Source organism: Rattus norvegicus, chromosome 11, assembly GCF_021556685.1.
Source record: "Rattus norvegicus strain SHRSP/BbbUtx chromosome 11, alternate assembly SHRSP_T2T, whole genome shotgun sequence".
In the NCBI taxonomy this organism is placed as follows: Eukaryota; Metazoa; Chordata; class Mammalia; order Rodentia; family Muridae; genus Rattus; species Rattus norvegicus.
Window position 1 is genome coordinate 29260545 of NC_141544.1, and position 20482 is coordinate 29281026.

At 41.2% G+C, this 20482-nt stretch overlaps 1 protein-coding gene across 2 annotated transcripts in view; it reads left to right on the top strand.

The window, feature by feature from the left end:
- Nucleotides 1-20482, top strand: part of Usp25 (ubiquitin specific peptidase 25) — a 109260-nt gene that overhangs the window by 15976 nt on the left and 72802 nt on the right. For both annotated transcript variants that reach the window (XM_087576469.1, NM_001107114.2), the window contains 2 exon segments: nt 5541-5618; nt 9212-9359. In XM_087576469.1, coding sequence (XP_087432595.1) covers nt 5541-5618; nt 9212-9359 — 226 coding nt within the window.

The window sequence follows — 20482 nt, forward strand, 5'->3', positions numbered from 1 at the left end:
TTCCCACTTTTGCATTCTTGGCAGTTATACTGATGTTTTAGCCAAGGTGTCTTTAAGTTACCGTGGAGCTGAGTGGGGCCATCCTGCTCTGCCTGCATAGATGTGAGCAGTGAAGAGAGACTTTTCTAGTGCTAACTGTCCCTAGTCCTTAAATACCCAAGACCTGTATAGACTACATTGGTAGACTATAAACCCTGAGAGATAGGGCTTATTGAATTAGGCTTTAAAACCAGAGATTTAGTTGTTTTTATTTTTAATTTTAAATATGCAGGTTGGAGGCTTGCAGTTCTTGCTTATCCACGAGTGGGTCCAACATTTGACAGCTGCTGTTCTCCTTCATTTTTGGTTGCAGTGAGTGGAAAAGGTAGACGGTAGAGGCAGTGTCTGCTAGTGAGATAACTCCTGGGTGGGCTGTGCATGGTGGGACCTCGGGTCCTGAGGAGTTTAGTGTTACAGCACTGAGACCTATCCTCTTGGAATTTAGGATCTTGATTGCAGGTAGTGTTACAGCCCTCCGGCTTTGGGTGTTGGGATTCTTGGCTCCTAAGGCCTCCATGTCTTTGGAATCCCTCCAGTGTGCAGAGCCTGCACTGCAGGTTTGTCTTGGCCTCTTCTGCTTACTTAGTTTCTGTCCCTGGCTGCTTTCTGGAACTCTGCAGCTGACCTTCTGGTGCTGCCAGCACCTTGTGTTAGCCTTCAAAGAGAAAGACTGCTCCAAGGACTGAAGCCTGAAAGGAAGCCCTGTTACTGCTCTCAGGCTGCAGCAGCTGGAAGCACCAGAGAAGGACTCAGTCACAGAGTGAGCCAGGAAGCTTCTGTAGCGAGGTGAGAAGGACTCAGTCACAGAGTGAGCCAGGAAGCTTCTGTAGCGAGGAGTTTGCACCACTCAGGATACTGTGCTTGCTGCAATTTAAAGTTGGCATTTGTATTAATCAAGCCGTCCCTTTTGGTTTGAATGGAAATGGCTTTGGGGTCAGCTGGAGTTAATGGAGACTGGTTTTGCTGACAGTGGCACTTTCGGCCGCTAGTACAGACTGGGGTGCTCATAACTGCAGCAGGGCTGCAATGGCCGGATTGCTCACTGCAGGTGTTGTAGTGTTGTCAGAGTCATCGTAAAATGTCCAGAAAAACTGGGCTGCTGTGAGCAAAGGTTTCTTGGCTGATGGTTCTTGAGGTTGTTAACCATAAGGGAGGCTCCTGCCATTCTGGTCTACTCTGTAGTTTTTACTCATTCAAAGAGCATTAAATGGATATTTACAATGTAGATGTAATCAAGTAAAGCTCAACACAGAAGTAGCAATTCTACAAGCCCGTACCAATCAATATTTAGTAATATTTAACCATCGTCTATTACTTTTTCCCTCCGCTCCAGTATTCCATAGAGGTAGCTTCCAGTGGTATCTTCACGTTTTCTGAAACATTAGGGAAAAGGCTGGCATTCCATAGTGAACTGAAGAAGTAAAGGATGTGTGCTGAAGTTGACCTTGCCTCCTTACCCTTGAGGTGCTCTACTTTGCAGTTGTACGAAGGAAGGCTGTCATTGTGCAGTGGGAATAGCAAAGCAGAGCTGGAAGTCTCTGCATTTTGGCATCTTTGCTCATTGATTTTTGTGGCATCCACAAACCCCCAAATCTGTTGAATTCTGTTTTGTACTTTGGCCCAGCTGTGGGATCAAGTAGAAGCTGACATGTTCTGCCCTATAGCACCCGAGAAATCCATGTAGAGGAGGCCACTGGCACTCAATAATGGGCTCCAGAAGTAGGAGGTTGGAGTGAGTCCACCTTGCTTCTGAGCTTGCTAGAACAGCGGAGGTCTGCGCAGTATGCTCGTCGTGAGGATAAGAGTACATCAAAGGACACATCTGGTAAGCCAAGTGTCCTATTGTTTCATCAAAACATAAGGAAGGAGGTTTCCTTGGGCTCACAGCATTCAGAGACTCAGTTCATCATGGCAGAGGAGTTCTGGTGACAGGAGCAGGAGTTGATAGGTCACATTGTGTCCACAGTTAGAAAGCAGAGAGGACATTATGCCCAGCTTCCTCTCTCTTCTTAAAATTCAGTCTAGGACCTTAGCCTACGGAATGGTGCAGGCTGCCCATTTAGGGTGGGTCTTTCCAATTCAATTAAGTTAATCTGGAAAATCTTTCTCAGGCATCCCAGATTTAGTTTCCATGGTGATTCTAAAGCCAGTCAGGCTGACAGAAAAGATTAACTGTCACACGAAGGTCCAAGACAAACCGGGATCATAATCACAGCAGAAATATCAGCAATATGGACACAGCTGCAGGAGATGAGAGCACAGCTTGTGGGGCTAATGACAAAGGGGACAGCTTTGCTGCCAGGTGACTTCTGGAGTTTTCTCTGTTGCGCACCCCTCCCCCAGCATCTCTTCTCCATTTCTTGTCAGTTTCACTAAGAAACTTGTCTCTAGCTTTTCTCTCACCTCCTTCCCCTTTCCCAGCGTCCCGCCCCCTTATCTCCTCTTATGTTCACTCTCAGTCAAAAATTTGTGAAAACATGACTCACGGTGGAATAGGAAGGGCTCTTTTGGTGATGTATCAGACTGACTGCTCATAAAAAAGAAAACACTGCACATTTATGATATATAGCAAAATTGCAAAGGCTCTACCTCTCTTCATGACTTCTCTGTAATTCTTAGTGAACGCTGTGCCAGCCAACTAGTGCATAGGAATCACCGTAGTGTTGGTTACATACCAAGACCTTGTTACCACGCTCACTGACTTACAGGCAGGCTGAGTGGCTCTTTTCCACATCTGCCTCTTTTGCCGGGGTTGGGGGGACTTCAGTGGGCTGTCCGAGTCTTCTAGTAAGGCATCTGTGAACTGTAGGGCAGTTCCAACCATCCAAATTCATCCCATTTCTGCTCTCCTCGATTTTGCCATTGACGAGTGTCTGTCTTCATCGCCACAGGGAATGTGTCTTTAGAGGAGGGAAGTAAAATAAAAAGCACCATCACTGTATTTACGGATTATTTAGTGTGCTCTCTTTCTAGCATCATGAGATTTGAGAGTCATGCATTCGTTATTAAAATAAGAGGTCTCTGCCTTGTTCATACCTTGTCTAGGTTTAATTGCATAAAACCATCTGAGGCATATTGTTTATGGAATCAGTCTCTGGTGGGATGTTGGTCTTTATATTGTACCATGCACATTTGGTCATCTTGTTAACATTAATGTTCAACAACTGCTTTCTTGGATAAAGGACATTTGGATTCTTCCCCTTACTCCAGGATTGTGAAGAATAGCTATGAATATTTCTACAAAGAACTGAATTTCCTTGGGATATTCAGTATTTTTTTTCTGAGATGTATGATTAAATGTGCCACTGAGAAAAATAATATAAAGAAAGTGTTGAGGTGGTAGGCGCTGTACATCGCAAATAGGCCCTCAGCATTTTCCTACCATGATATGGGCACTGAAGCATTCCACTACGGAAAGCAGCAGCAGCAACAACAGCAACAACAACAACAGCAACAACAACAAAACACCTGTCACTTTTACTGCAGTTTTTGCCAATACGAATCAATAGGAGAGGCTTAAAGAGAATATGATTTTCTTATTGGGCCTGTAAATTGTCAGTTTGATTCGTTTGTTGAATGGCTGGGTACTTCCTGGTGCGTTACCTACTTTTCGTTTGTATCTTATTATTATTATTATTATTGTATTGTTAGGTGCTTCTGTTACCTTAAGAGTTTTATGGAAATGGAGTTCTTAGATGGCATGGAGGAGTCACAGTGGCCTAACAGTATCTGTGTAATGCATTTTCTCTTTGTTGCCTTTTCTCTTTCTTTGAATGAATTAATGCATCTCTGATTTCACCGTTAAAATGGATTTTGCCTACCAGAAAATTATTTTCTGAATTCCTCTGAAAGGGTTAGTGGCTTGACACTTTAATCTGTACAGACCTTAAGCAGAAGAAGTCTTAAGTTTTTAAGGAAGGCAGGTTCCTTTGTTCTTTGCTGAATTTTCTAGAACTTTTATGGGACATTGCATTTGGATATAAAGAACTTCCATGGCTTTTTTTTCTTTTTCTTTTTAAATGGAGCTTCTGAGAATCACTTGTGGATATCGTACACTCTGTCCATTCTGTCACTTAAACATGTCAAGGGTATTTTCTAAGGAAAAAGATGTTCCCACACAACAATCCAGTTCAGGAATGTGACACCAGTATGTTGTCATCCACTGAGCAGCTTCTGCTTCTCCAGGCACCTCCACTGACTCTGCAGGGCATGCCATAGCGTCGGCCAGCCTCTCCGGTCGCACTGTGTGGCAATAGTTCTGGATTTCCTTTCTGGCAGAGACTCACTCTTTGTGTTTGGTGGTGTAGACATCCTAACAATTATAGAACACCTCATTTCTATGTACTCCTTGTCTGAGATTGGCTGGTCAGTCTGGAAGATTAGATTTAGGTTTCCTAGTGGTGTCAAACTGTCACAGGCTGCAGTGTGTCAACAGGTGCATACTGCCATTTTGTTTCATCATCAGTGATACTAACTTGGATTTCCTGGTAAATGAGGAGGCTATATAGTTTCCAGTACAGAGCTACTTTTCCTCTTGATTCTTTGTAGATTGGAACTTTGTAAATACTTCTTTTTTTTTTAAGCATACTTTCACCCAGTAGGTTAAGAATACCCAAAGGTTCCCATCTGAATTGGTACTGAATAAAGGCTAAACTATGTTGACAAAATAATCCAGGAGGCTATTATTCTAGCAATGAGGCTTGTTTTCTGTCTTATATTTTCTGTGCTTTATTTCATAGGGCCGTCCCACTGTTTGAGAGACATGTTTTAGGAAATAAAATAAAAGGACACGAAGTGGGGATTGTTGATAGAAGATGTTTGCAAGCATTGTCGGCAGAGTCTTGTGCTGTTTAGGGAATGAGAGTCCCTAGACTCATAGACTGTGGGAGGAAGGGGAAGAAGTGGACCAAACCAGTTCAACTGAGCCTGTTCTATGGCGGGTAGATTGGAGAATCAGGTGGTCTTGTCATTGACTGGCTCCGTGGACCCTTGGATGTATTTACTGGTTTACTATGACCCTGAGACATGTGCGTCTCCTAACCATCCCAGGAGGTGTGCCCAGGCGTAAGGTTTGGATTCTTGCCGAGCCATCAACTGATAAGATGCAGACAGAAGGAAGACTGTTAGCTCAATGAAGCTACTTGGGAAAGAGTATGAATGAAAAACTGAGCATGAAAAACAGGAGTAGAGTCGTGGTGGCACTTACCTTTAACTCCAGGTTCTGTGAGTTCAAAGCCAGCCTGGTCTACATGAGTTCCAGGTCAGCCAAGGCTACATAGTGATACCCTGTCTTTAAAAAAAAGGCTGGGTAGAAATGTGAGAGTAGCAGAAGGGCTCTCTGACGTGTGGTGTTTTTCCTTGTTCCAAAGGAGTGACATTTTTATTCTGTGTCTTCCAAGGCTTAGCTCTTCTCTTTTTCTTTTTCTTTTTTAAAATAAAATATCTTTAAAAATATTTTCAGTTCTTACTGTACTAATTTTGATTTCTTTTCTGCCCTCTAGCACCAGCAGACATTTCTGAATCAGCTGAGAGAAATAACTGGGATCAATGACGCCCAGATACTGCAGCAAGCCCTGAAGGTACGGCCTTGAGTTACGGTTTGAATTTGCGGCGTATTTTTGTCTCTCTTACGTACTGTATTAGTTTTTTTTTTTTTTTTTTTTTTGGTTCTTTTTTTCGGAGCTGGGGACCGAACCCAGGGCCTTGCCCCAGGGCCTTGCACTTCCTAGGCAAGCGCTCTACCACTGAGCTAAATCCCCAACCCACATACTGTATTAGTTAAACCGTATGATATTAGTAGAGGCAGAGGAAAGCAGTCTTGGATAAAGCTAGAGCCTCTTTTCATGTGTGGTAATTCTAAACAAGTACATTTCATGCTACCTTGAGTGATGCGTAACCCCTCTATTATCAGATACTTTTCTCTTAGAATAGTCGTGCATAATTTCAGTGTTAATGAAGAATGTTATTCAACCATGTTTTAGCATATGAATGGGGCTGAGTGTGTGGGTTAGAATACAATGTGAAAAAGGAACACATATTAGAGAATCAGTAGAGTCCACAGCTTACAGCTCTTTCCTTCTGAGAGTGAGAGATGTGTACTGCTTTCAGCTATCATGTTACTCATGCTAACTTCCTTCAGGTAATTATGCCGTAAGGGTATCCCACCTCCAATTTCAGTAGCATGTGCAACACAGCCAATGTGTCATTTTGGTTGTCCTAGGTATAGTTCCATTTCCTTATGGAGATGAGTCAAATACCATGTTAGTTAGCAGGAAGAAGGATCAAGCCAATGAAGTATATGCTTGAAAGAGCTGTATTTCACCTCATTTGTATGAGTTTTATCATCATAGTCACACGCAGAGACCCGAGCCTTTGTAACTTATCCATGAGGAAAAGTTAAAATGGTCCCCGATTCTGACCCACAGGGCTTTAATTTCCAGCGATAGTTGCCTTTTCAAAGTTTTTTGTGGTTATAAATACCATCAACGGTAGCAATAACCAGGGTTTCAGTTCTTTATGTGGGTTTGTTTGTTTATTCTTGTATTTCCAAGAGATAAGTACTTCCCTTCCCCACTTTGTAGTCGAGGAAAGCGAAATATTGAGTAGTCCACCCCACATCACACTGGTGTGTGGAGGAGCTGGACGGAAGCCGCAGCAACCATCAGCCTGAACAAGGCTGTGTCCGCTGCTTTGCTGGGGGCTTTGGTTTGTTCTGTTTGTCAGAAGGAAGCAGATGAGACAGGGTTGCTGAAGGAGTTAGTGCTGAGCTCTACGTGCTGTCATTAGAGCAGTGGAGTGCAGTGCCTCGGTTCTCGGGAGCGTGGCATTCGACGGTTGCCAGTCTTTCTTTCATTCTGATAAATAGGTGACTAACCCATTCCAAGGCTATTTTCAGAAAATGCCTCTCGCAGGAGATCACAGGGGATGAGGGCGTAGCCCATCACTTCGCTATTGTGCATTTGGAGAAAACCCCCTCCCTGTTTTCAATTTGAGAAATATAGATCAATTAAGGCTTGTCCACATTCCTTTAGTGTAAGTGATTTTTCTTCTTCACAAACTTTCATCTCCACTTTGGTAAATACGGAACTTAAACTCCAACTGATGGCTTTTCTGATTTCTCAATGGTTTAGTAATGAATTGATTCTCCTAGCAACATACCAAGAAGCCCCATGTGCTGGGATCCACAGCTGCTGACTTCATCACCTTAATTTGGAAATGCCCTTAGCTACTTTCCTTAACCTCACGGCCACATACCCGACGGACGTATCATAGGATAGCTAGAGAGTTGGCTCGGTGGGAAGAGCACTGGCTGCTCTTGCATAAGACTCCATTTTGGTTCCTAACATGTCATTGGCTTACTTCAGCTCTACTGGGTCAGTTCCCCTCTTCTGGCCTCTGCAGGCACTACACTCCTCTACACATAAACACACATACATAGACATACACACACATACACGTATACATACACATACACACATACATAGACATACACACACATACACGTATACATACACATACACACATACATAGACATACACATACACGTATACATACACATACACACATACATAGACATACACATACACGTATACATACACATACACACATACATACACATACACACACATACACGTATACATACACATACACACATACATAGACATACACATACATACACATCACTTTCAAAAGGCACAGAGAGGAGGAAGGGTTTGTTTTGGCTCACAGTTTCAGAGCGCTGTCTCGTGGTGGGGAGTCACGGGGGCAGGAGCTTGAGTGCCTGCTCACACCTTAGCAGACCTGGAAGGGAGCTGAGAGACCCTCTCCGCCCTCACTTCACCGTGTTCACACATCTTCACTCCTGAGAAACTTACACAACCTCTTAGAATGTTGCCATCAGTGGGGTATCAGTATCCAAACCCAGGAGCCTGTGAGTTAATTATGTTTAGATCCAAATCCTAACAAGAATCTGTACTTAGTCATACAGGCTAAATCGACACCAGGTTGTAAAATTCCTGCTGTGCCTGAGTTTTCATTCCATGAAGCAGGGCATTCAAGAGACTTAGCAGGTTTCTTGACACACAGTAAATTCTGTCTCACTGCGATTCCTTTGGCAAGTAGTGTATTCCCTAACAGTGGCCTATCATAAGTGTGCAACTTGGATGAGTCACTTAGGAGCCCCGTAATACACATAAAGGAATCACACTTCACAGTCCCACTGTTGCCTGCCCGCCACCCTTTCCTCAAACTCCTTGCTAGAATGAGATCTAGGGCAGGACCTATTTCTTCTTAATAGGTTAGCAATAATTTATCAGACTTTGACCCTATAGTTTTCTTTTTAATGCATAGCCAGCACAAACTTTTTTAACGTGAGCATCATACGATGTGCAATCTCAAACTGTGAGGTCTTTTACATTCTGGCTTCTGGTGTAGAGATGACTTGATTAATATCTGAGTTTATAGTGCTGTCTCAGCTGCCTTGAGGTAGTATCACATTTTACTTATCATCCGTCCCTTAGAGCATCTAAGGATAACTCATTGTTTTTTTGAATTCTAAATGAATTTGTGTCTATGCTTTTGATGAACACTGACTCTGTGTGTGTGTGTGTGTCTGTGTCTGTGTGTCTGTGTATGTGTATGTGTGTGGTCTTGATGGCAGTGAGTATTTTTGTCTAGCAGTTCTCCCTGCCTTTCCATATAGTAAAGTTCTAATACTGCTGATGTCCTAAGAATCCTTGACATTTTGCTTCAGTTTTCTCTTAGCTGTGCATCCAGTATCCGTGTTAGAGAAGCTGTATTTTAACTATCAGTTTTCACTGTATGGACCCCCTCCAGAGGGGATCTAGGTTACTAATTTGTTTCAAATTGCAAGCTCATGATTGGATTTTTCTAAATGGATAAGAAAGTAATAGAAAACTAAGAAAATAGACAATTGATTTTAGCACTGTATTAAAAATCTTAATAACGAATATCAAATAATGAATATTATTTTAAGAAATGTATTATAGTTTGCGGGTAGTGAATTTTTACGATTCAGTTAGTGTTGTATTAGAATGATTTCAAATCAAAGTGATTTTTGCTACATAATATTATAGGTAAAATTATGTACATTTTGTGTGATTATATGCCATTACTCCAAAATCATTGTGTGTTCCTTTCTTGATATTTGAAGGATAGTAATGGAAACTTGGAATTAGCAGTGGCCTTCCTCACTGCAAAGAATGCCAAGACCCCCCCGCAGGAGGAGACGGCCTATTACCAGACAGCAGCACTTCCGGGCAGCGACAGGTACATCAGCGTGGGGAGCCAGGCAGATGCGAGTAAGTTTTTCTTCTTAATGTTTCATAGACATGAACCAAAATGTTTCTGTTGATAATGTACAAGTTTTACTCATTAAGTGAGGTGAAGCACAACTACAAAAATAAATGAATATACATTTTTATTCATGACATAATATTTTTCTAGGTTAAAAACAAATCATTTTATTTAAGTTATATATCTTTGTATGAGTATCTCATGGACAACATGGCTCTGAATTATAAGAAAACTGTGTGAATCATTTTCACAGAAAGTATAGCATTTTAAGAGGGCACTGCGTTTTCACTTTCAGTAGAAGCTGAGTATTGCTTTGAGAGTATACATTTTTATGTTTAGTGTATTAGAAAAGTTTCCTCACTCCACATTGAAAATAAAGATTTGAATAGAAGCTTATTATCATGTAATCAAAACCGTTCATTATTCAAAATGAAAAGACACAATAAAAACGTGAAAGAGTTGTTGGGAGACACCATCCATTCTCATGTGGGTCTCAGTGAAGACACATGAAAGACTTCCCCTTTCGCTTGCACACTTACGTCAGGATACCCGAGAGGCTTTTCACACGGCACTAGCTTATCCTCATCATGTGAACATTGTCATGTAGCACTGAGTTTCCAGTGTGTACTAATATCCGCAATGCCCTGCTCTTGTTCCATAACTGGGGTACAGCTGGTATTGTTAAAGATATGTGCTTGGCCATGTTTTATTCTTAAGCTCCCCAAAGTACAAAGCTGGTATGTGTAAAGTGTAAGCTTTTATTTTTACGTGTTGTAGATCTGAGATGTGAGATCACTCACCTCTGGGTTCCTTCTGAGGCTGTAATGATTAGGAACAAAGCAGGAGAGCGCATCTCCCTTTTCCTTTCCACATAGCTAACAGGCGACAGGAGCCATCCTGCTTGCATGAGGCAGGCCTTCTTGCTCTTGCAGAGTTCAGGACAGACTGAGGCTTTGCCCCAGCTTCATTCTTGCCTCTGCTTCTCTCCAATTTCTCCCTACTTTACACTCTGACAATAATACAACCTGAGTTGACGTTCACACCACCCATACCCAGTGCCACTGTCTCTCTCAGGGTGTGTTCTTGCTGTTCTTTCAGTCAGGAAGCATCTTCAACTTCTCTCTCTCTCTCTCTCTCTCTCTCTCTCTCTCTCTCTCTCTATATATATATATATATATATATATATATATATATATATGTTATTTTAATCTTAAGAGTTAGTTCAAGGGCAGCGCCTTGGAGGTTTGGTGGATCTGTATCTTGCTCCAACAGTGTTTGGACAGGACAGACCCAGGGACTCCTACTTTATTAGTTTCCAGCCACCTTTACAAGTCTCTCCAGTCATGGTCTCTGGGACCATATCCTTGCTGCTGTCAGCCAGCACCATCTTCACCCTTAGCCCCATACTCCGGATCAGCCATAGCCTCTCAGATTCCTGAGAATTATTCCCCCGAAGTGGAGGCTGCCGTGACCCGCCTGGTCAGCTTGCCCCTGCAGGCCTCCTACACCTCCCTCTCTCTAGGCTTCTTTTTTGATCCGGATGGCATGGCTTTGGAGGGTGTAAACTACCTCTTCCTCCTAAAATGAACGTCTGAAGCCACTAAGCAGCTTTGTAACTACCCTGGAGCCTCTCCTGAGTCTTGGACCAAGTAAAAAGAAAGCTTCTTAAAACTGGAAAAAACGTTAGTTCAGCAGCTACTTGCTCGAGAATGTTTTCTCCCTGTCTTCTTGCTGGGAGTAAGTATGTTTCCAGCATCCAGGGTGTGCTTCTAAGCACTGCCATTTGCAAATCAAGTGGAATGGAATTGTGAGACTGCTGTAATGGAAGGCCTATTTGCTGTGCAAAAGGAGGAAGTAGTACATAAGCCAAGCGCTAACACCTGTTCAAGACTTTTGTCAAGGGCCAGTGCAAATGGGACACCAATGGCGACCTGCAGAGTCCCTTAGAGAGAGCATAACCCACATTCAGAAAGCTGATATCTTCTGATAACACCCCCCTCTACACACACACACACACACACACACACACACACACACACACACACACACACACACCACTGTTTGCTTATAGCTCTAGAAAAATATTATGCAGTTTTAGTTTTCACTTGGAATAAAAGGTAGGTGATTGGAGTTTCTGGTTGCACCTCAGCTGGTTGTCACGTTGAATGCCTCGTCTGCACTGTGGTTCCAGTATAAAATGCACCGTGCTAAGCTGGAAGCTCCCTGGGTATGTGTCCTGTGCACAGACTTATGATCATCGAGACACGACCTGTTGAAATTTAATGGTGTGCTTGCAAAATGACCCTGTTGGTCACACTGTAATGTCATTACTTTTAGTAGCAATATTTGTTTTTATCATGTTTTGTAAACTTTTTGGAAGCATAGCTCTTGTTAGGAAATAGCTTTGATTCAATGAACTTAGTGAGATTGTGAACTAAGTAAAGAAATTCGTAGGTGTAACTGTGAAGTTATTGCTGAGAAATGAAGGGTGTGTGTGTGTGTGTGTGTGTGTGTGTGTGTGTTTTCAGTTTTATAGAGTGGAATCTTGTGCATGGAAGGAAAGATAGAACACTGAAAATTGTTCTAAATGAGAGTCTAAGTGCAGACTTGCTCACAGAACTGAGTGCTGCAGGTCTAAGAGTCAGGAATTTCTCAGGCATTGATGTGGACCAAACTGTTTCACTCTTCAGCACCTTCTCAACTTTATTTGCAGTCGATTGACATTTGAAACTTTCCTATAGTTTGTTTCAAATATGGCAAAGTTTTATTTTCAGTAAATTACTACTTTCTTCCATCTTCTTAGCTCAAAGCTTGAGGGCAACTGAAGTCATGTTCCCAGCCTACTGGCCTCAGTACTGGGAAAAGATTCTTTACTCTGTACTGAAAAATTTTGCTCTGCTACTGCCTTAATGTAAATGTAAACATAACTATTTGTGCCCGAGTGTCTCTTTTAGAGAAAAAGAAGTCATAAAGCTTTCTAGCCGTCCCACTTGGGGCTTGGATTAAACTTTTAGTTAGGCATCTTGTGACCATCAAAGGCCATTAGAAGTTATGTTACTTGATATGAAGAACATTCATATTTGGGCCCATTTCTGTAATATTGAAGAATTAATTACCTTTTCAATACTTTTAATAGTGGACCCATCTCATAGTTCTAGTTTTACCTTTTATTTTTGAGAGAAAAATTTACAATTTCAAGAAAATTTGTACTCTGGACTTCACAGTTACTCAACTGGGTGCCCTTTGGTAATATTTGCTATTGGAATTTGAAACTGTGGTATATTCTGGGAAAAGGCTCAAATTATTTGCAGTATAATTAGCAAAAAATCTAGACCTTTTCATAACCTGTATAATCCTGACCCATGTTAACCTGCACAGTTTGGAAGGAATGCCTCCTGCTGTAGCTCACACTGGGGATGAACACACATGAGATCACTGCAGTGTCATCTGTTGGTGCAGAGTACGCTGCACAAGTATGAGGGGCTGAGTTTAAAATCCCCAAATCCATATGCAAAACCTGTGTAATTCCAGTGATGTCGAAGGCAGAGGAAGACGCTCACTGGTCCTTTTTGGCTTCCAGCCTAGATCAAAGTTTAATGATAGACCCTGACTTAGGAACTAGCATGGGATGTAACTGGGGAGTCTCCCTGACATGTGCCTCTGACCCTCTGCACACACATCAACCCCTGCCACATATACAAGTGAATCAGACCAAATTGCAGTGCACACTGTTGGCTATTATAATTGTAATGGTCAGAAGGGTAACCGTGATGGTCTTGGGGTTGGCACACACTGTCTTAGCCATGACTTAAAGGGTTTTGCCCAGTTTGAAACTTAAGTAATACTTTTATACCACAACTATTAAATTGTTTTAAGCTTTTTAAAAACAGGGCAAAACCAGTATATGTTTGCCATAGCAAGATGCACCACAATTGAGCAATCAAAATATGCATCAAAAGATAAGAGAGATTTTGGTAGGTAATCATAATGTCGGAAGTAATATGGTTTATTTACCTTTAGAGAAACTGGCATACTACGTTGACATGGGTTCTAATTAGAAGTAGGCTCTTCAAACATTTGAGTTGCTGTAGGTGCCCTCCCTCTATACAAGCTGAATTGTATTCAGAATGAGAAAACGTGGAGGTCCCACCTTAGGATTCAGGTAACTGTTGGATGCTTGGCCAAGGTTGCTGATAGCCTAGATGGTGGGGACAGAGTTTCTGTTCTCACAGAGAGTTAAGGTCTCTTACCTTTGCCCATTCCTCACAGTTTTCAAAAAACAACTTTAGGTAGGAAAACAAGAAGTCAATTCAGAGGAAGTTACAACTCTGTCTAGAAATTTATATTGCTTGAAACTATATTAGGTATTCACCAACAGCCAGTTAGAGATTAGTACGGTATGAAAATGTGTAGCTGACTAGATCCACAAGGGTGCTTAGAGTAGGTTAGGTGTATGCTACTTGATGTGGACTATGGACCAACCTTTTCCAGAGCAGCTTCTGTTTTCTAGCCTGGTACTGTACTCAAGGGCCATGGTTGTCACTGTGTTGAAGTTGTTGACTAACAGGGAACATTAACTTCAGGTTTTTTACCATTTAGTTGAGAGACACAGAACATTAATGAGAATTTTTTCATTAATTTGTTAATTTACTTTACACCCTGACCACAGCCCCCTCCTCCTGATCCCCCCTTCACAGCCCCTTTCCCACGCCCCCCTCATCACTCTTGAAATCATTTCACTTTTTTTCTTTACAGATGCTACTATTATGAATATAGTAACTTTTTAAAAAAATCAGACATACATTTGGACCAGCTAAATTTGTTTGGTATAGTTTCCAGGAGTGAAAATTAAATTTATATAATGTAGAAATGTCATAATGTAGAATATTTCATAATATTGTAGAAAGTCCTGTTCACACAGAACAGTTTTAGAGACTGAGTTTAGCAGTCAGAATAGTTGTGTGAGTGGGAGGGACTGGAGAGTATCTTTTTACATGGAAGTATTTTACAAATGTATTGCCTCTCTGTCCTCTGTAGAAAATGGGGGCATATACTCATATCTATTATTGTCCCTACACATAGCCCACTTTTTAAATTCTGTTTCATATTTGGGTGTTAAGTTCCATGTGTGTTTGGTACCTACATACTGATAATTCAGTAGTTTTAGGGACCTTTGTAAGCGATAGAAAACTACAGTGTCTGCCTATGGAGGGTAGTCAGGATGAATAATGCCAGTTCTCACAAGTTCACAAAGAACAGAATTCCTGGGCCAAGATGGCAACATGGGTGTGGCTTGTGGTTCAGAGCAGGAACTGCTATTTTAGGTTCAGTCCTCAGAGAATGCTTCTTAGGTGAGGTGACATTTGAACAGATACCTGAGAGAGGTGAGGAAGGGATTCACAGGCTGCGTGAGGAAAATAAAATGGCAGCCCAGTCTGAGACAGGGTTGTGTTTGGCTCATGGGATGAACAGTGACACCAGGCTGCTGAAGCTGGACTTGTGAGGATCAGAGGTGCCCTGATCTCTCATCTGTGTTCTTAAGAGCCATCTGTTCTTACAGTGCTCCTGGTCTTTGGGCTCCCCGAAAACAGGCTGTACAGTGTACAGTTCTGGTTTGGCATTCCAACTTGTTGGTTCAACTCTCCTCAAATTCATTTCTCTTTCTTCCCTCTCAGTACTGGGGATTAAACTCGGGACCTTAGCACATGTGAGACAAGCCTTCTAACACCCACTGTATCACCCAGGTCTCCTCAAGTTCCTGTTCAAAGTTTTCGCTCTCAACTGTCCACATAGAGTCTAGGAGTCTTTATTGGTGACAAACAAAATTCATTTATCAAGCAAAATACAACATTCCCTTGGATTTAAATTCATGTAGATAAAGAAATAATGAAAACATTCATTTCACCTTTTCAAGCTAAAATCTTTACATTGTCATTCAAGTAGATTTTGGGTCAAATGGTATACTTGTAAACGAACTCATGATGAAGTGAATTAAAAACCATGCAAGGGCTGAAAGTGTGTGTAAAATCCGATAGGATACGTGTATTTGGGACTCATAGAAGTAAGTGTGTGTGTGTGTGTGTGTGTGTGTGTGTGTGTGTGTGTGTATAATGTATATGAAATTCATGGTAATTTCTTAGAAAGCAAACATTTATAAAGATGAGTACATGTGCTGTATTCCTGACTTATGAAGTTATTTTAATTTAGATAATCTTAAACATGTGGGTAACGGCTCCGATGATCATGTAGTTGACTGCAGTGATACGCAGCCAGTGTGTTTATAAAGCACCATTGCTCTCACAGTAGTAGCTCAGGGAGAGTAGGTAGCAAAGGCCTTTGCAGTGTTTTCCTGAACTCTTACTTTGGCACACATATAAGAATATAATGTACTGGTATTTGGGTGGATTTTTTTTTGTACTAAGACTATATTGACTTTAAACTTACTTCTGCCAATTACCAATTGTTTATAGCCAAGTTCAGTTCACCTTTTTTCTAAACATACAGAAAATGCTAGTTTTCATTATACTACTGGTAGATGGAGCATTTAATGTACTTGTTGTTCTACTAATTCCTGAAAAGGAAGTTCAGGGAGGTCCAAGACTGGGGTTCTCAGCTGGTCTTCAGTACCTGCCAGAACTCAAAAGGAAGCAGGCTCTAATGCCAGGGAAGGGACAGGCATGCCAGCAGGAGCAAGGGCAAGCAGGCAAAGAGCGTAGGCTTCTTTCGTGTCCTTATTTGGGCTGCCAGCAGAAGGTGTGGCCCAGATTAAAGGTGAGTCTTCTCATCTCAAAATGGGTCTTCTCACTTCAGATGACTTAATAAAGAAAAAATATCCTCACAGGTGTCCCCAGCCACGTTGGTTTTAGTTAATTCCAGATGTCATCACATTGATAACCAAAAGTAGCCATCACAAAAGGAAAATTAACTATGTATCAATCATAGAAAAAAGTTACATTTTACTTACTAATTTCTTATAATATGAAATGATACTTAAAATCTAAATAATTTGGTATGTGCTTAGGTCATAAAATTCTTTCCTTGTGATGACATTGTTTGAAAGTCCTGCAAGAGGACACACAGCTTTATGGAGAGTAATGGGAACACCATGAAGAATATTGTAATTAGAGTGGCTTTGCAAAGAGAACTTTTCCTTTGCTGGAAGAAAACGTTTCAGTGAAGGACTGATAGTATCTGATCTCAGCTAACCTTTTCCATCATTAAAATGTTCTGTTACCGAACAGCAGGCGAGGCAGGCTCCAATTCCCATCTGGGTTAAAGTTGTTCCTGTTTGTCCAACTCCTGGAGGATTAGAGATGTGGAGGGAGAGAAGGGAAGCAGGAATCACTGAGTGTGGTCCTTGTAGCTCAGGCCGTTTTGGCCTTTTATACCAGGGGAAGGAACAAGTGTCTTTTGTTTGCAATGCTGTCAGGGCAAGGCAGATAATATGCATGTGTGTGGAGACAAGACTGAGAAAGCCGCACACTGGGTCAGGCCACACTGTGGAGGACAAGGACATCCATCCAGACGCAACTTTGTGGCCATGTCCTGGCCTCCTCACAGAGGAGACTGGCACACAGGGCTGGTAGCAATGTTTCTTGACGTTCTTCAGGCGACTGCACTTTTTATTTCCTCAACTCGGTTATAAAAACCAGATTACAAAAGCCTTTATCCTACCCAGCCAAATGTATTGGAGGGCATGTTTGTATTTAATAACGAGGCACACTTTTGATCTCAGAAGTCCTATAAACTCACAGACTTGTTTCACCTCAAAGTGCTTTTTGTTGATACAGAATATTTTCTGAGTTAGAACTTAAAATTCAAAGAAGCTTAGAAAATTAATTTTTACCAAAAGTGCAATCTATTATGTTTACATAAACATTTCATATAAAGTATATTTCTGAAACAAATTAGTGAAAGAGTATACTTTGCTGCAAGCGTCTCGCGTGTATGGTGTGGGAGAAAAGCTGGGATCTCAGACCTGTGTTGGAGGGACTGCATTCTGCTGGCGTAAATCGCCTTGGTTCTCTATGTGAAGAAGGCTGGCTTTATACAGATGTCATTTGGAAAAGGGTTTAATTGGTTATTCAGACTAGATATTCTGTTTACTGTCTCAAAACTCAGTGTTTCTTCATTTCTGAAGGGTGAGTTGTAGTGTGAACCCACAGTCACACTGGTGTCTGCTAATCATTAATTGCTTTTCCTCTGGTCCTGTTCTACATTAAAATCTACCACTACCTTCCCATGGATCTCTCACCCATACATGATTCTGTAAGACTGGAATGATAATTGCAGTTTCATCTATATTATGAAAGAATACTACGTAAAAATACCAAGTTGTTGGCAGGTTATGAACTAGCCTTAGCAGAAAAGGCTTTAGATTCTGAGACACTGTCAGGATCATACTAATTGAAATATTGTTTTCATTTGCAAAGTTCTGAGCCTGAATGAGAGTTTCTTCACAGTCATTAATAAGTCACTCTGCAGTGACTGGTGAAATTGAAGTTTGGGCATTCATACTTTGTAGCATGACATTTGTTCTTTCCACTAAAAATGGTGTGAACGATATAGTATGAAAAGTTTGCAACTCCAGCCTTTGACAGGCATTTAGAGTAGGCTTTGCCATACATTGTACATTTTTAGTCATTAACAATTTGAGAACCTTGTAAATTAAGATTCAGTGTTTAGTAAAATTACCTTTTTTGGATCAGAGTTTTGACTCAGAAGAGAAGCTGGGTTTTTTTTTAACGAATTGATTATGTTTATTTATAAGTAACAAAGGGTTCCACATTGGCACTGGTGTCTTGATTTGTCCTAAGATGCAATCCTTTCCTCCTGTCGCTCTGCATCAGCAGTGCAGACATCAACTGCAGCAGACGAATTACATATTCATGTACTGTGATCATAGTCTTTACCCCCAGGACTTCTCATCTTTTCGTCAAAGTGTCTGTCAGGATGCTTAGATCACACCCGAAGAATTGAGTGTGGGGAAAATGGGACGTAAGAAATGACCTTAGACTTGGAACCTGTTATCCTTACACTTAGGGGATAGGTCAAATTATGCTGCCCTCTCTTAAGGTTTACTTTTGTGTTAACTGATTTCCAATTCATAGATCCTAAAAGAGTACCAGTATAGGTTAGTACTCGTTCTAAGTAGGTTTCTAGTCAGTTAGTCACGAAACCGCAAATATGCTCAGTAATTTTATAGAAGGAATTTAAAGGATGTAGAAACATCTTGCCTGCAATTGAAGGAGAGGTCTTGAGCTCACTCTTCTGTAGTGACTTCAGATCATTGCAGGATTGACCCTCATAGTGCTTCTCATTTCTCTGCCACACAAGGAGAACAGCCTGTAGGGTGACTCTGATCAAGTCCATTCTTCTCACTGTAGCTTTGGCTTAGTGGAAGAGAACTAGATGTGCAACCTCGACTTGGCCCTGCCTAGGTATTGGAATGCTAATAGGGTACCAGCTTCACTTTCTGGTGAGTGTCTTAGTTAGACACTGACTACTGGACTGCTGCTGTAGAACAGTGTCTACACATCCATTAACACTGGAAACAGTGCAGCAATAGGATCCTGGCCACTGTATTGCTTCTGCCTTCAGAGTTTCTTGTTAGTGATGGTATTGATGTGACCTGAATTTTATTCACAATATTCTTTGCAAGTGAATATGGAAGACATGTTTGTTTGTTTCATGAGGGAAGCACAGTAGAAGTATGGGAATGGAATTCATGCACTAATTGATCCTGTTCCTAATGCTTGATTTTCTAGTTTCCTGGGATTTGTAACATGTATCTCCTCTCCATCCCTGTCTAGGTTCTAGCCATTTTAATTGCGGGCTGGCTCTTGTTCTGTGATGCATTTCACACACTGGATCCACCCTCCTCCATTACTGAGTCTGGACTGGGAAGCTGGACCTTCGTACAGCTCCTCCCTGTTTTAGCTCCATTCTTATAGCTCCTCCTTATAGTTCCTGTATATATACTCTCCACATAGCCTGCCTTCTTTACAGCCGCGCCCTCCTGAGCTGTGTCCTGAGGACCGTGTACTGGGTCACACAAAACCTTGTACTTGATGGCATGTGAGGTGCCCCGTCATTCCAGCTACTGTATCTTGTGACCTGTGTTTGAACTATTTTTCCAGCTGGAATTAAACACTTTGTAGCACAACTTACTATATTTTTATTAAGTTTTATTGTATATGAGGTCATTTAAAGAACCCTTTCTATAGCAACTATTTATAATATTTTAAAAGTTCTTGTGTCTTTCTCTTGGAGAAAAAGTGGTAGGTAACAATAAAAAGATTTTTGTAATTGTCCAAATGCAATAATAAAATTAAAGCAGCTTTTCCTATTTTTCCTCTTCTTTTTTTCTCCTGTGATATTTTAAACACATTTAAAGTTTAAGGAACATGAATATAAATTGTGTCCAAAGCCTGAAGACAATTCTGATTACCCATTCTTTTTCTCACTGGACTGATTCCTTTCGTTGCTTATATTGTAATAATAGTATTCGTCATCATCATCTTCTCTGTCAAGGAAGCTGACCAGTACACCTTACAGCCCTGTGCTGAGCACATTTTACTGAGCTTCATAAAAGGTGCAGCTCTTATTCATCAGCTATAGAAGTAGAACTTGTAATGTTCAAGGTCTCTTTTAAGAAATGGGGGAAATACATTCATTTGTGTATGTTTAAGTAAAAATCTTTTTCAATGAAAAGGACATATGTCCTAAATTGATCACATGGTACTGAAGTGTAAAAAGCATAAGGTGAAAGCTCCTTACATCTCCCTTTTGTACATTTTTCTTCAGAGATATTGACTTTCAAGAGTGTGGCTTATTCTGACTGTAGAACAAACACACGCACATGCGCATGCACACGCTCGCAAACTCACATGTGTGCACGCGCACCCCTATGCTGTTGTCTGTGTAATAAACATAAATCAGAGAGCGCCAATGTAAATATTTGGTAGATGCTTACTCTCCTTTTCATTGATAAACCATACTCCCAGCAATCTTTCTGCTTACTGGCTTTTAATAAGAGATTGCATCGTAAACCAACAAATGCCAAGGTTTTGTTTTCACAACTTTTCAAGATTTATAGAAGAAACTATGAAGTTATCAATAGTAGTTA